This window comes from Ursus maritimus, unplaced genomic scaffold (genome assembly GCF_017311325.1).
Source record: "Ursus maritimus isolate PB19 unplaced genomic scaffold, ASM1731132v1 scaffold_32, whole genome shotgun sequence".
NCBI classification, from domain to species: Eukaryota; Metazoa; Chordata; class Mammalia; order Carnivora; family Ursidae; genus Ursus; species Ursus maritimus.
In genome coordinates this window covers 29,839,366-29,854,099 of record NW_024425786.1, presented here as the reverse complement: position 1 = coordinate 29,854,099, position 14,734 = coordinate 29,839,366, and the positions used below count along the sequence as shown (strand labels likewise).

The 14,734-nt window shown below is 43.1% G+C and overlaps 1 protein-coding gene across 3 annotated transcripts in view; it reads right to left on the bottom strand.

Annotated features, from left to right (window-relative positions):
- LOC121099800 (microtubule-actin cross-linking factor 1-like) overlaps positions 1-14,734 on the bottom strand; it is a 71,838-nt gene that overhangs the window by 54,329 nt on the left and 2,775 nt on the right. Inside the window, exon 1 of one of the 3 annotated variants that reach the window (XM_040619309.1) lies at positions 13,059-14,032. The exons of 1 other annotated variant lie outside the window; for it this stretch is intronic. Coding sequence is in view for 1 of the 2 variants with exons in the window: in XM_040619308.1 (XP_040475242.1) it covers positions 7,248-7,314 (67 nt within the window). In the remaining variant the exon portion in view is untranslated. Of the gene's footprint in view, positions 1-7,247; positions 7,503-13,058; positions 14,033-14,734 lie in introns of those variants that run through there. One more of the 3 variants, XM_040619308.1, reaches the window with a different exon arrangement.

Genomic DNA, 14,734 nt, shown 5'->3' with positions numbered 1-14,734 from the left:
TAAGATATTCATGGACCCAAAGGTACATAGATGGGTTTGGAAAGGGGTGCCATGAACCACCTAAAACTGCATGAAAATTTTGGGTGTTACGTGCATGGTAGGAGGGGGGGAAAAAACCCATAAATTAAAAAAAAAAAAAGTTTTATGAAGAGCAGTTCTCCCCCATTCTCCCAGAATAATTTTACCTACTCCTATGGTTCAAACTGTAACTGATCATTTTCAAATCCATATCTTTAGCTCAGGCTTTCAACCTAAATACCAATCTCACATGTCTAATCGCCTCCTAAACATTTCATGCTCATCTCAAACTCAATTTGTCTGAAACTGAACTCTTCTTTTCTCTCTGCTTCTAACAGGTTTCCCTGCTCTAATCCATCTGCTATGGTCTGAATCTTTGTATTTCGTCCCCTAAATTCATATGCTGAAATCTTAACCCCGCACTGTGATAGTATCAGGTGAGGCCTTTGGGGCATGAGTGGGTCATGAGCCTTATAAAAATGTGGTCCTTACAAAAGACCCCAAGAGAATTCTCTCACTCTCTTTCTGCCATGTGAGGTTACAGAGAGAAGACAGCTATCTATGACCAGGAAGAGGGCCTGCACCAGACACCAAATCTGTAGCTGCCTTGATCCTAGACTTCCAGCCCCCAAACTGTGAGAAATAAAGGTGTGTTGCTGCAGCCACCACGTCCGTGGACCAAACTAAGACACCATCCTTTTCCATTGCTGCCAGCAATCTTTCTAACAAAACTGATCTTGTTATTGTCTGCCTTAAAACCCTTCAGTGACTCCTTAGCCTCCTAATAATATTAGTAGTTAACCCTGACTGAACACATGCTTATGTGTTGCACACCTTATGTATATCGTTTCTAATGCTCAACCCTGAAAGCTAGATATCATTTTACTGGAAAGATAAAGCCCAGAGAGGTTAAGTAATCTGTCTGAGATCACAAGGTAGGTAAAGAAGTCCAATTTGAACTCAGCTCCATTGGATTCCAAAGCCTGATGTCGCCATTCAGGATAATATTCAAACTTTTTACCTTGGCATCTAAGACCCAATTATGATGTGATGCCTGCCTGCCACTCACCCCTCTCTACCCTTTCATAAAAATCTAACTTTCAGCCTTGCTGAACACTCTTGCCCAAATGTAATCTTGCTCTTGTATTCAGTGTTCCCTCTGTGTGGAATATAGCTTCTCCCTTGTCTGTCTACTCATTGCTCTTTATTCAACTCAACCTCCAGGAGCTTTTCCTATCCTTTACTCACAGTGGTTTAGGTGATCTTTCTCTTGTGCTTATTGCACAGTATTACTGTTTATGTGTCTATCTGCCCTACGCTACAAGGAGCACTTTGAGAACAGGCCTAGAATTAGAATTAAAGCCTGCATTTGAGGTGCAAAGCTCTGTGATCTAATCCAACACAGCCAGTAACATAGTCCCAGAGCATTATAAATCATTACAAAAGCAAATAAAAGAACTTCTGCTTGTTTCCCTGAGGGCCACAGAAAAATCGCAAATGGTTCAAGAAGCCCAACAGGGCACCTGGGTGGCTCAGTTGGGTAAGCGTCTGTCTTCAGCTCAGGTCATGATCTCAGGGTCCTGGGATCAAGCCCCAGGTCATCTGCTTCTCTCTCTCCCTCTGTGCCTCCCCCTACTTGTGCACTCAGTCTCTCTCTCATAAATAAATAAAATCTTAAAAAAAAAAAAAAGGAGGAGGGTGGGGGGAGGAGGGGGAGGGAGAGGGGGAAGAAGAAGGAGAAGAGAAGGAGAATGAGAATGAGAAGGAGGAGGAGGAGAATGAGAAGAAGGAGGAGGAGGAAGAGGAGAAGAAGAAGCAGCAGCAGCAGCTCAAGAGGCACCAGCCTCCTAGAAATTTAAAAATGAGATACGTGAGCTGACAGAGAAGGGAAACAGTCAGAACAGACCTGTTCCTTGACGTCATGAAATTTACAATCTAGTGGCAAACACTAATATATAAATAATTAACAATAATATCAAGCAAATAATACACTAGACACAAACCACACAAAATGAGGCTCATAAGCACAGTTGATTAATTCTGACAGAGGGCAGCAGAAGAGTTCACGGAAGGCACGGTGTCTGAACTAAATCTTGGATAACAATTAGGATTTGGCCAGTACAAAAAGGAGTTAAGGAATTCCAAACTGAGGAAGAAATATAAGCAGCAATTCAGAGACATGTAAGTACGCAGGATATGTTTCAGGGAATTGCATAGCTATGCACTGCATACATTTAGCAATTTAATGAGAAAGGAAGCTTGCAATTCATATGAGGTTAAATCACTCCAGAAAATTGGAGGAGTATCTACTTAATTCAGTAAATAAAATGATACCACTGAGATTTTTTTAAAGATTTACTTATTTATCTGAGAGAGAGAAAAAGAGAGCGTAAGCAGGGTGAGGGGCAGAGGGAGAGGTAGAGAAAGTCCCAAGCCGACTCCGCACTGAGTATGGAACCTGACACAGGGCTCGATCTCATGACCCTGAGATCATGACCTGACCCGAAAATAAGACCTGGACACTTAACCAACTGCACCACCCAGGTGCCCCAAGATTTTCTGAACCAGAAAGTGTTTTGGAAAGATTAATCTGGCATTGGACTGAAGGCCAGTCTGCGGCAGAGAGACACTAAGGCACAAGAACCAGCTAGAGGTCTACTGACAAACCAAGAAAGAAATCTAACAGTATGAACTAGGGCAGAGACAGCACGGATATAAAGAGGGCAGACAGATCTATAAGATAATGTAGAGGCAGAAACAATAGCCCTTAAATATTGACTAGGTGTGTTAAGGAAAGGGAAGGTTCAAAATAATTCCAATGTTTCTAGTCAATAAATGTTGGTCAACTAATGTTTCCAGGAACTGGGAGGAGTGGTATCTTGAGATTAGGAAAATAGAAAGAGGCACAGATGGGGCGTTGGGTAGAATGGGTAAAGTAGAAGAAAAATAATGAGGTGTTAGTAGACCTTCTTGCTGACAGTGGGAACGTTAGGTCTAGAGTTCAGAAGAGCAATCAGAATTGAGGCAACAGATCTGAAACTAACAGTTGATAGCTATGGCTGTGGCAAGTACAGCAGACAGCCTATCTCAACAAATCTTCCGAAATCACCCCTTTGTCCGTATTATCCCTCTACTCAAAAATCCTTTAGTGGCTCCCAGAAGACCAAGTGCAGGTGCTTCATTTCCATAGTCTGTTACAACCCTTTGAAATTCAATTCTGGGTTTTATTCCCTGTGTGTTAGGTGCCTGGAGGAGATAAATAAGTGGCCTCTGACCTGAAGAAATTTACAATCTACTCTTCCAACTTTATCTCTGGGCTCTCCCCTGCATGACTCAAATGCAACCATTTTGATATTATTGTTTCCAAACATAACTTGCACATTCTTGTCTTTATTGTCCCTACCGGAATATCTGTCTCCCTCTTTTTGGGTTATCTAAGTTAGAGCCTCCTTACAAGGTCCAGCTGAAGTCCCACTTCTCCCTTTCTATCTTTCCGCCTACGCCAGCCACTTCTAGGTGCCTGCAGGTGCCTGTGTTCATTCAGTTTACTTGGCCCCAAGCATATAAAACCTATTGTTACATACCTCTCTATGTAAATCCTATTTATCTGAATCTGAACTTTAGCTCTGGAGTCAAGAACTGTGTTTAAATTTCCTTAAATATCCAACATTTAAGACAATAACGGGTACTCAAGAATACTCATTCATTTAACAAATATATACTGAAAGCCCACTATGTGCCAAGGTTATAACTACAACGATACTTTATGATGGCATTTTCAAAGTCAGACTAAAAAGTATTCCCAAATGATAATTAAAAGGCTGATTTTCAGGAGGTGCCTAGGTGGCTCAGTCATTAAGCGTCTGCCTTCGGCTCAGGGCGTGATCCCGGGGTCCTGAGATCGAGCCCCGCATCGGCCTCCTCTGCTGGGAGCCTGCTTCTTCCTCTCCCACTCCCCCTGCTTGTGTTCCCTCTGGCTGTCTCTCTCTCTCTGTCAAATAAATAAAATCTTTAAAAAAAAAAAAAAAAAAAGGCTGATTTTCAGCAGGGAGCAGGGATTTCCATTCAGATGTCCCGCCTACAGTTACAGCGTTCCCAAATTCTTCTTGCCATGTCTGGACCCAGGAGACTTTGCACCATTTCATGTAAGCTCAAAGAAATGGGGTGAAGAAACAGACCCACAAACACAGAGGACAAACTGATGGCTACCAGAGGGGAGAGGGGTGTGGGGATGGGCAAAATGGGCGAAGAGGAGCGGGAAATACAGGCTTTCAGTAATGGAATGAATAAGTCACGGGAATAAAAGGTACAGCACAGGCAATACAGTCAATAATATTGCAACAGCATATGGAGACACATGGTAAATATACTTATGGTAAGATAGCAGAACGTATAAACTTACTGAATCATATGCCTGAACCTAATGTTACATTATGTGTCGACTACACTTCAAGAAGGAAGGAAGGAAGGAAGGAAGGAAGGAAGGAAGGAAGGAAGGAAGGAAGAGAGAGAAAGAGAGACAGATGGAGATCAAGCAATTAACTGTGCTTACCAAAAATATACAATGGCACCAGCATTATAAATGATTCCTATCCTCAGACATACATAAGTCAACTTTGGGAGGTAAGACTGACCTAGATATTGTGCTTACTCTGTGTCAGGCACTGTGCAAGGCCTGTCTCATTTAGTATTTGACTCAGTCCTCACAACTCTATCAAGTACACACTACTTACCCTCATTTTTATCAAATGAGGCTCAAAAAGGCTTACTAATAATTTGCCTGAAGTCACACAATTAGCAAGTATCAGAACTGAGATTCAAATCTAAGTCTGTCATGGACTTTTAGCCACCATACTTACTGCCACCATGAAATTATCAGAAGGCAACACAATATCGTCCTGTGTAATGACAGGAAGAAGAGGTGGTGCAAACCGTTAACTGTAACTGGGATTCATGACAGGTATCCATCACCAGGCTTAGAATGTCTCAGTGAAGATTGAGAACTGTGAGTTTAGAGAGGTGATAATTCTAGAAACTTCAGTGCAAAATTAAAGTTTTATGTTATTTCTCAGGCAAACTGGAACTTTATTAATGATAATTCTTTGCTCTATTGGGAATCCGAGAGTAAACAACAGAAGTTAGATAAAGAAATAAGCCAGAAGCTAGCATGGTGGCAAGAGAAATGAGCCACAGAGACGGAGGGAGAGACACACCAGGAGGAGGGAGGAGGGAGAAAAGCTCAATAGTTTCTTGACTATTCATTAGATTATCAGAAAAACTAAATCACAGATACAAAGAGATCGGAGGTTTAAGAACCCTCAAAATATCATCTGAAAGATGAAGAAATCCAAGCGCTAAGAAATTTAAGAACTTGGATAAAGTGTCATAGGGACAGGTCTGTAACTTGGATTTGCTGGCCTGTAGTCTACGATGCTTACCTTATAGAACACTCAGCTCCCCTCTTTGAGTCTGAGTTTCATCTATAACGTGAGGAGTTTGGAGTTTGGACTAGGTCAATGGTTCCCAATTACCAGTCTGTGAACTGGCCGTATCAAAATCACCTGCAGAGCTTACACTGGGCTAAGCGCTTGAATATCATGTGCTCCTCATAATGACTCTGAGTTAGGGTCTATTTAAATTTTTTTTTTTTAATGAGGAAACCAAGGCATAGAAAGATAAAGCAATTCTCCCAGCTCATCTAGCTGGTACTCAGTGGTCTAGCAGGAGCCCCAAGCAGACAGGTGATGCCAAAGCCCATTCTCTTAACCGTTAGGCCACACTGCCTCACTGCCTCTGGGGGATTAAACAGGGTAGGATGAGAGAGAACGTTTTTGCCCCGAAACTTTCAATAAAGATTCTAAACTTCCTTAAACTACTCGTTGATTACAGAAAAGTGGCCCTTTTATCTCCAAGCACTTTCAGATGCAGAAGATTCTTTTCTCTAGATCTCAGGGAGGAACTCTCAATGATACCAGAAAGATAAAAGGCTAGACTGCATGGCAACAACAGACTAAACCCCTCCGTGTGCCCCAAACATTATTATAATACCACCTTTGTTTCTCACAAAGCGCTTAAATATCTGGCAGTACTGGCCTAGCCATGAGGAGACAGAATCAGAGCTGTAGCTCTGCTAGACCCCTTCTGAGATTTCTTCCGCTCTCTCCCCTCCGTAAACAGCCAGCAATTTCAATTTTGGTGAAAGCCTGCCTATTTGGCTCACCATTTTGTCCTGCTTCAGAGACTCAAGAATATAATATCAAAAGGTATTTTAATTATCAAAGTCGATGATCAATCCAGGAGTTCCCAAACCAGTAAATGTTCCAAAATATCAGAAAACCTAACATAAAGCTGTCAACCTTTTCTTTTGCTAAGTAGGGATATCTAAAACCAAACTACTACCTAAGAACAATTCTTTCATAAAATAAAGGACATTTTAACATCAGGAAAGTAGGAAGGGCATCTCAGAGTAAAGAACAGGCCTTTAAATGAGTTTCCTTTTATGAAAGTCACACTACTTTCTCCTTATCATTTTCATTTTACCAAGAACTGATGAATTGATATCTCATTCCAGCACCAGTCTGTACACCCCGCAGTTTGGAAGCCAGAGAAACCTGTGGCCAAAAGCCTGGGCCACTTGCTCAAGGTCACAGAACATTATTTAAATGAACTCTTGTCCTTCATCCAGGGCGATCTAAGTCACAGCCTACACAACACACCCCCTAGCCTGCAACTCTTCTTTAGGTCCCGTCCCCGACTCGTCCCCAGACCATCTTGGAGCCCTCTTGCCTCCTCATTGCTGGCAGAAGAGAGTCAGTGAAAGAGGAAACCCAGACTATGACTCCTCCCCCCCCCCCCCGCCCCATCCAGTCCGCTCAGAGGTGGACTCCGTAACCAACCAACTTCTGCTAAAAATACACCCTGGACTCTCAGAACTATGTAACATAACTTAAAAGTGGTTTCCTGATACAGGCAAAAAGAAGCCTGAGCATGAATTCAGTCTCTATAAAAAAGTCCCACACCCAAAGCTCAGGCTCTTAACTGCCAGTCACTACAAGCTTAAGAAGTTCCCCAGGAAGTAGGGCACCCGTCTATTCCTCTGCACACTTTAACAAGCCCAAAGCTTGTAACACCTGCAAGACTTTAAAGCCCATATATTCCTATGAGTCAATGAGAGCAAGGGCTATTTGGGATCCACAGGCCCAGACAAGGAAAAAATTTCACATACTAACCCATACAGCACATGCGGCCAACCAGGTGGGCGTTGAACTCGTGCTCATCTTGGTAACTAGGCCACATGGCACTCTTGTGTCTGCTGACCCCACCCAAAAGGAGGGTGTTCCAAAGAACCTCCAGCTAGCGGCCTGTGCACCCTCTGCAGCTCCTCAAAAAAGGCTTCGAGGTAAACAGAGACAGATAGCCAAAAGGCTATTCGATGAGCAGAGAGAGGCAGCAGAAGTACAGAGACGTGGCTCCACCCTCCACTTCCTAATGACCTCCTCCTCCCCTTGAGGTCAGAGAGGAAGCTCCTCCCTAGGGCACTTCCAAAAACCGGGTTCAGGTCTTCAGGCAAATAGCATTCTATTCAAAAGAGGCAGCAGCTCAGTGTTTTCAGAAGAGCAGCAGCATACAGAGGTGGGAGCTTCATAGGAAAAAGTCCAGCCAAGTTACTGAGTAAGCCTGAGCAGGTAGAAAGAGGCTGGTCTTTGAGTTACCCTCCATTTGCAGAGCAGACGCTTGTGACCTGGTGAATCTCAGACAGTTGCAGAAGAGCTGGTAAGGTAGAACAGCTTACTGCCAAGTCAGGCACAGTACATCCATTGCCCAACAAACTGCTCCTCTGGCTGGCCTCTTCTCGGGCAGAAGTACGTGTAAAGTGTTAACCAACTGAGAAGGTCCCGCAATGCGAGAGACTATAATAGAGTGAATCCCATCCACTGTCCACTGCCAACAGATTCCCAGATTCTAAATGGAGCTTCATTTCCCCACGTTTACAGCTGCCCAAAGGGAAGAGTCACAGTCTCTTCGCAATGATTCCACCTACTTCACAGGTTAGCCCAGCCCCAGCCAGCCTCTCAGGGAGATTAGCCGGGCAGATTTCATCAACTTCGAAAATACTGTTTGCTTGTTGCTCCATTCTTTCCCCTCATCCAGCCAGGAATGTCATCCCAAAGTCCCCTTCCTCTTCCCAGACCTCCCACTCTGTCTGCAGTCAGCACACTTAACTCCTCGGAGCCAGAGATCCCTTTATCCATCAATGGAAGGCTGCTCGCTTGTTTGTCCAACTTGTTTTCTGAGTCTCGGCTAATTGTACCAGACACTGGAATGCTGAAGGAGCACAATGAAGGGCTTTTTCATTCAGATGGCCCAGCCCATCTACTGCTTCTTCACACTTCTGACCCAACCAGGGGTTAGAAAAGCGGAGCCTCTGTAGATGGCAGGATAGCCACTCCGATCCCCATCTGGGCCCCACACTACTCAGAAAGGCCCCACTACAGATAAGGGCCTAATCACTGCCCTTTCCCTAAATAGAATGACTTCTTCAGGCTAATTCTACTCCCAATCCTGTTCCTAAAGGCAGGGAGGGAGGGGCAACACCCAGGAAAGCAAGTTTGCAGAGATTAGCCCCAAAGACTGCAAGTGAAAAAGAGTAAACGCGAGCTTGCCTAGCAAGCCACTCAATTTAAACAAGCCCTTCGACCTGCCTCAGTCCCCCAACAGCTTTCTTCACTCCCTACTGGGCATCCCTCCCACCTACAAACAGCTAGTAATCCTGTTACTACTTACTAATAACGGGACTCACAGCTGACTTTATCCCTCCTCGACTAAGCTCCCAGTCACCCCGATAACCCGCGACAACTCTACTCTGTTCCTCTTATTAGACTTTTTTTTTTTTTTAAGATTTTATTTATTTATTTGACAGAGAGAGCCAGCCAGCGAGAGAGGGAACACAAGCAGGGGGAGTGGGAGAGGAAGAAGCAGGCTCCCAGCGGAGGAGCCTGACGTGGGGCTCGATCCCAGAACGCCGGGATCACGCCCTGAGCGGAAGGCAGACGCTTAACGACTGCGCCACCCAGGCGCCCCTTATTAGACTCTTTTTAGTCAGCCTTGGACAGGAAGGGTCCTCCTAGAATTTACCTTGTCCTGAGAAGAGAAATGCACAAGAAATAAGGAAGAGAGAAGAAAAAGGAATCAATGTTTCTTGATTCATATTTTAAAAAACTTTTCCTTTATCTGATTTAAATTTCTAGAGTCTTGTGTCTTCTGTCTTCATATTCTGGTCTCTAACACATTTTGAATGCAATTAATAACCAAGCTAAAATTAACTGAGCATCTACAGTTCACGGGTAGTGTGTTAAGAACTTTAAATACAATTTCATCTAACCCCAACAATTCTCTAAAACAGGTATTATCATTTCCATTTTAGAAATGAAAATACTTTAAAAAGGCTAAATAACTTGGAGGCGCCTGAGTGGGACAGTCGGTTAAGCATCTGACTCTTGGTTTCAGCTTAGGTCATGATCTCAGGGTCCTGAGACTGGAGCTCCGCCTCTGGCTCCTAGCTCAGCAGGGAGTCTGCTTAAAATTCTCTCCCTGCCCCTCTGCCCCTCCCCCACCCTGCACTCACACACGCTCGCTATGACTCTCTCTCTCCAAAATAAATATTTTTTTTAAAGGCTACATAACTTGACCAAGATTACGTATCCATTTGTCCAGCTCCAAAGCTCCAGCTCCTGTTACACCCTACTGTTTCTGAGAGGGACCTAACCCAGAATAACTACACTGCCATGGGGGAGCTGTATATTTAAGGCAACAGAACACTCCTGGGAAGATCAGGAAATAAAAATATTTGACTACAGCCAACTTGAGATTTAGGGTATATCCCAAATGAATATGCGGGGTTACTTCTAGAAATACTAAATAATTTCATAGTCTCTAAGAGTCAAAATAATCATCACTGGGTAAGGTTTGAAAAAAGGTAAATCAAAGCCTGCCTTCTCCTCACTCCCCTGGCATCCAAGCAGAATCTATTTCCTGTGAAGGTACTGCAGACTGAGGAAGCTGGGGGAGAGCGTTGGGGATAAGGTCAGCCTACCTGCCAGGAAACACAGGCCTTCCCTCCTAGGACGTCCTGAGCCTCAAAAGGGAAGCTGCTACTAACAGCAAGAATCTGATTAACACGGTCAGCTCTTAATTATTCAGAGGAGACGCACCTGAGCAGTGATTTACCCAGGCTATCCCCCTTCTTTTTTGCCCAACTTTTAGTCATGTCATTGGTCACTGGGTGTCCAGAAATGTAAGAGGCAGCAAAAAGTGAATCTGACTGCTACCTGCAGATATCTAAAATGTTGAATGGGAAAAAAATAGAAATAAAAAATAAAATGCTGAGTGGAAGGAAGAGATCCAAGCCAGTACTTCTACACATCGCTCGAAGTTATTGGAGAGTTTACAACTATGGGCTTTCTTACAATAGCACAGAAAATCAAAGCTATACATTTATTCCTTAAATGCCAGAATCACCCACTGTTAAGGATATTGAAGCGGACACAGAAGTCTTTCCTTCTAGTGTGTAAGGCAATGATTCATAATATATCACTAACTTTTTGTATACTCCCACATTGGCTTTTTCACTTTTCATTCCCAACTGTAAAGACAAATATTTATATTTTGTCCCTGCAGCTTTCAGGAAATTACTATGTCCTCAATGATATCTTTTATGAAAAAAGTATCGTGAGGATAGTAAACAATTATATAGTCCTTGGGGTGCCTGGCTGGCTTAGTCGGAAGAGCATGCGACCCTTGAACTCGGTCGTGAGTTCAAGCCCCATATTGGGTGTACAGATTACTAAAAAAAAAATAATAAATAAATAAATAAACAAACAAATCCCACAATTACATAGTCCTTACCATGTGCAGAATGTATTCTAAAAACTAACTCAAGACAACCATGCAGTATTATTATTATTTTTTTAAAGATTTTATTTTATTTATGTGACAGAGAGACAGCCAGCGAGAGAGGGAACACAGCAGGGGAGAGGGAGAGGAAGAAGCAGGCTCCCAGCCGATGAGCCCGATGTGGGACTCGATCCCGGAACGCTGGGATCACGCCCTGAGCCGAAGGCAGACGCTTAACGACTGCGCTACCCAAGCGCCCCCCATGCAGTATTATTAACCCCACTTTACAGATGAGGAAGCACAGAGCCAGACAGATTGATGGCAATACACCAGCAGTGGCAGAGCTAGGACGAGAACACAGGTGGCCTGACCCAGCCTCTCAACCACAATTCCATGTCACATCCAAGCAAAGGTCAGGTGATCGCACTGCCAGAAGCACAGGAAATTAGAGACCTTAGTCTTTACTCTTCTCATGGAGACGGGAAATTTGAAGTGCACAGGAAGTAAGTGACCTAACATCTCATAGAGTCAGCAGCAGAACCAGAACTGGGGTGCGTGGGTGGCTCAGTCGGTTAAGCATCTGCCTTCAGCTCAGGTCATGATCTCAGGGTTCAGGGATCGAGCCCCGTATCGGGCTCCCTGCTCAATGGGGAGCCTGCTTTTCCCCTTTCCCTCTTCCTGTGCTCTCTCACCCGCACACACTCTCTCTAATAAATAAACAGAATCTTAAAAAAAAAAAAAAAAAAAGAGCCAGGACTTAGAACCCAGGTCTTCTGACTCCAGGTTCAGTGGTCTTCCTACACACCACACAGCTCTAGAAAAAAGAGCTAAGGAAAGAAAAAGGCAAAGGCTCCATCTTAAGACAGTTAATGGTTTAGTTATTTGAGTAAAGATATATTAGATATATGACCATTTACTTATTTATCAAGTACCTGTTAACAACAAATTTTTAGAGAAGATGAATAGAGGATGCACAGCTAATATCATAAATGGAGGAATCAACATTCAAACAACCTCAAAAAGTGACACCAAATCTCACAGGACAAAATGTAACTAGAATACCTATGCCTTTTTTTTTTTTTTTTAAGATTTTATTTATTTATTTGACAGAGAAAGACAGCCAGCGAGAGAGGGAACACAAGCAGGGGGAGTGGCAGAGGAAGAAGCAGGCTCCCAGAGGAGGAGCCTGATGTGGGACTCGATCCCAGAACGCTGGGATCACGCCATGAGCCGAAGGCAGACGCTTAACGACTGCGCCACCCAGGCGCCCCTAGAATACCTATGTCTTGTACTGAATGAAGTTCAAGAACACTGAAGGCACAGCAGTGTCTAGGGGGGAGATAACAGCAATGCATGTATCGGGTTTGACCATTTTATAACTGCTCTTAAGCTTAACAGTGTCACAGAGCTGCTGAAGAGAAGAGAAGAGAAGAGAAGAGAAGAGAAGAGAAGAGAAAAAGGAAAGGGGAGAGGAGGGGAGGGGAGGGGAGGGAAAAGGTGATGCAATCTTAGGTTGCACTTCACCTGGTCCAGATCCAGGGATTATAGCTGGTCTTCCTAGTGGGATGTTGGAAATGGAAAGAACCTTAAGAGACTGGACTGTCCAACTCATTTATTTTGTAGATTAAGAAAACAAGACCCTAGAGAGGGACCATCTGTCCTTTGGCAAACACGCAAAAATTCAAATGTTCTCAAGGAACCATAAAGCTTTTTTCCATATGTTATCACAATATGAGATATTAATAAACTAAAACACAGGGCAACTCTATATCATTCAATTAACCTATACTGAGCACCTACCTTAGACCACATGTCAAGCTAAGCCAAGCCCTGTAAGTATATAAATGAATAAGACAAGTTCCCTGCTACAGCTTATATCTAATGCTATCTTAATTCTTTCATTTTATTTGTTCAAGTAGCATTTACTGACAGCTATTTTGTCTCAGACACTGGAGAAACTGAGATGAGTAAGAGTCCCTGCTCTTAAAGATCTTACAGTCTAGAAGACTGTAATTAGGAGAGAGAGACAAGCAGAGCATGATGACAGTACAGGTTTGGATAAGAAGCACTACTACAGTGCTACCGGGGCACAGAGAGGAACTCTTACTTCAGTGGAGGAAGGCTTTCCAGAGGCACTCACTACTTACCTTAAAGGATAAGTATCAAGTAGTCCAGTTGAAAAGAGGGTACAAGCATTTGAGGTAGAGATCTATAAGTTTTTAAATGAGGCTGGAGTACCAGGTGCTTGTAAGGCCAAGAGAGGAAATGGAACTAGTGAAATAGGCAGGGGGAGATCATAAAAACACTTTTTTTTTTTTTAAGTAGTCTCTACGCCCAACACGGGGTTCAAACTCATGACCCTGAGATCAAGAGTCACATGCTGTACCCACCAAGTCAGCCAGGAGCCTCATAAAAACACTTTCATGTCATGCTGAAAAGTTTGAATTTTCTTCTAAAAGCAGAGAGGAAGCACTGATGGATTTTAAGCAGGAGAGTGATACAGAGAGCTCTGCACTTTAGAAAGGTAACTCCAGCTACAGTTAGAACACAGGTGGGGGTGGGGAGGAGTATGGGAGAAACTGATTATTTCAAACAGCCCTAGAGAAAAAAATGAGGATGCAAACTAAAACAGGAGGAAGTTTTTGGAATAATAATATATGTGAATGTAAGTGTGGACAGGGTGTATCAAAAACTATTTAAAAATCTAAATACTAACTGAATGCAAAGTTCTGTCTTACAGGCATTATATGACTTCAAACGCTCTGTGTCTTCCTGTATCTTGTTTACATCCGCTGAAGAGATGGTGACTTGGGAACATGGTTGTAAAAGCCACGCACTTATGTAACCAGAGCTCACCAATGGTTGAGAAACATAACATTCAGGAAAAAAAAAATAAGGAAAATGAAGGAATAGTGATTGGCGATTGCTTCCCCATGTTTCTGCTGTACTCCCTTCACCTCTCCACAGGTATACCTGGCCTCCAAAATTTCCAAGCAAAAACAACCTATTTAACTGTCCAAAGGGAATACTAGAATACTAAGAAGTGAGGGAATTGTACATAGTCAATGGAAAGGGAAGTGCTGACTGGCAAAGACAGCCTTCAAACCTAAGCGAGCCTGACTGACACCTAGAAGAGAAAGCAGACTTGACCTTTGCCAGGCAGAATTTGGACTAATGGATGGGGCGCCTGGGTGGTGCAGTCGTTAAGCGTCTGCCTTCGGCTCAGGGCGTGATCCCAGAGTTCTGGGATCGAGCCCCATGTCGGGCTCCTCCGCTGGAAGCCTGCTTCTTCCTCTCCCACTCCCCCTGCTTGTGTTCCCTCTCTCACTGGCTGTCTCTATCTCTGTCGAATAAATAAATAAAATCTTAAAAAAAAAAAAAAGAATTTGGACTAATGGGCCTAAGTTACAAAGAGGCAACTTCCAACTTAAAAAAGAACTCCCCAGTTACCAACACGATGAATAATCCAGAGGTTGCATGTTCTCAATCAGTTTTTCAAACAAATCTTATATGCAACTCAACATATAGAACATATAAAAACAGTGCTTAAAAAAATAAATGAAGACAGCGTTTAACAGTATAAATCTATTTTATGGGTTCAAATTTATGTTACTTATTTTAAAGCCAAATGACATAACCAGTCAAGTAATTTTGATTGAAAGTAGAGATAAATTAATTACAGTTGTATCAGTTTCAGCATCCAGTCTATTTCTATGCCCCACTTTATCACAGGGAACCCTTTTTAAAAACTGGTTCATACAAATAGCAACAAACAGTAATAGTTTCACAGTGTGCCTGGTAATCTCAGGATATTATTCAAATA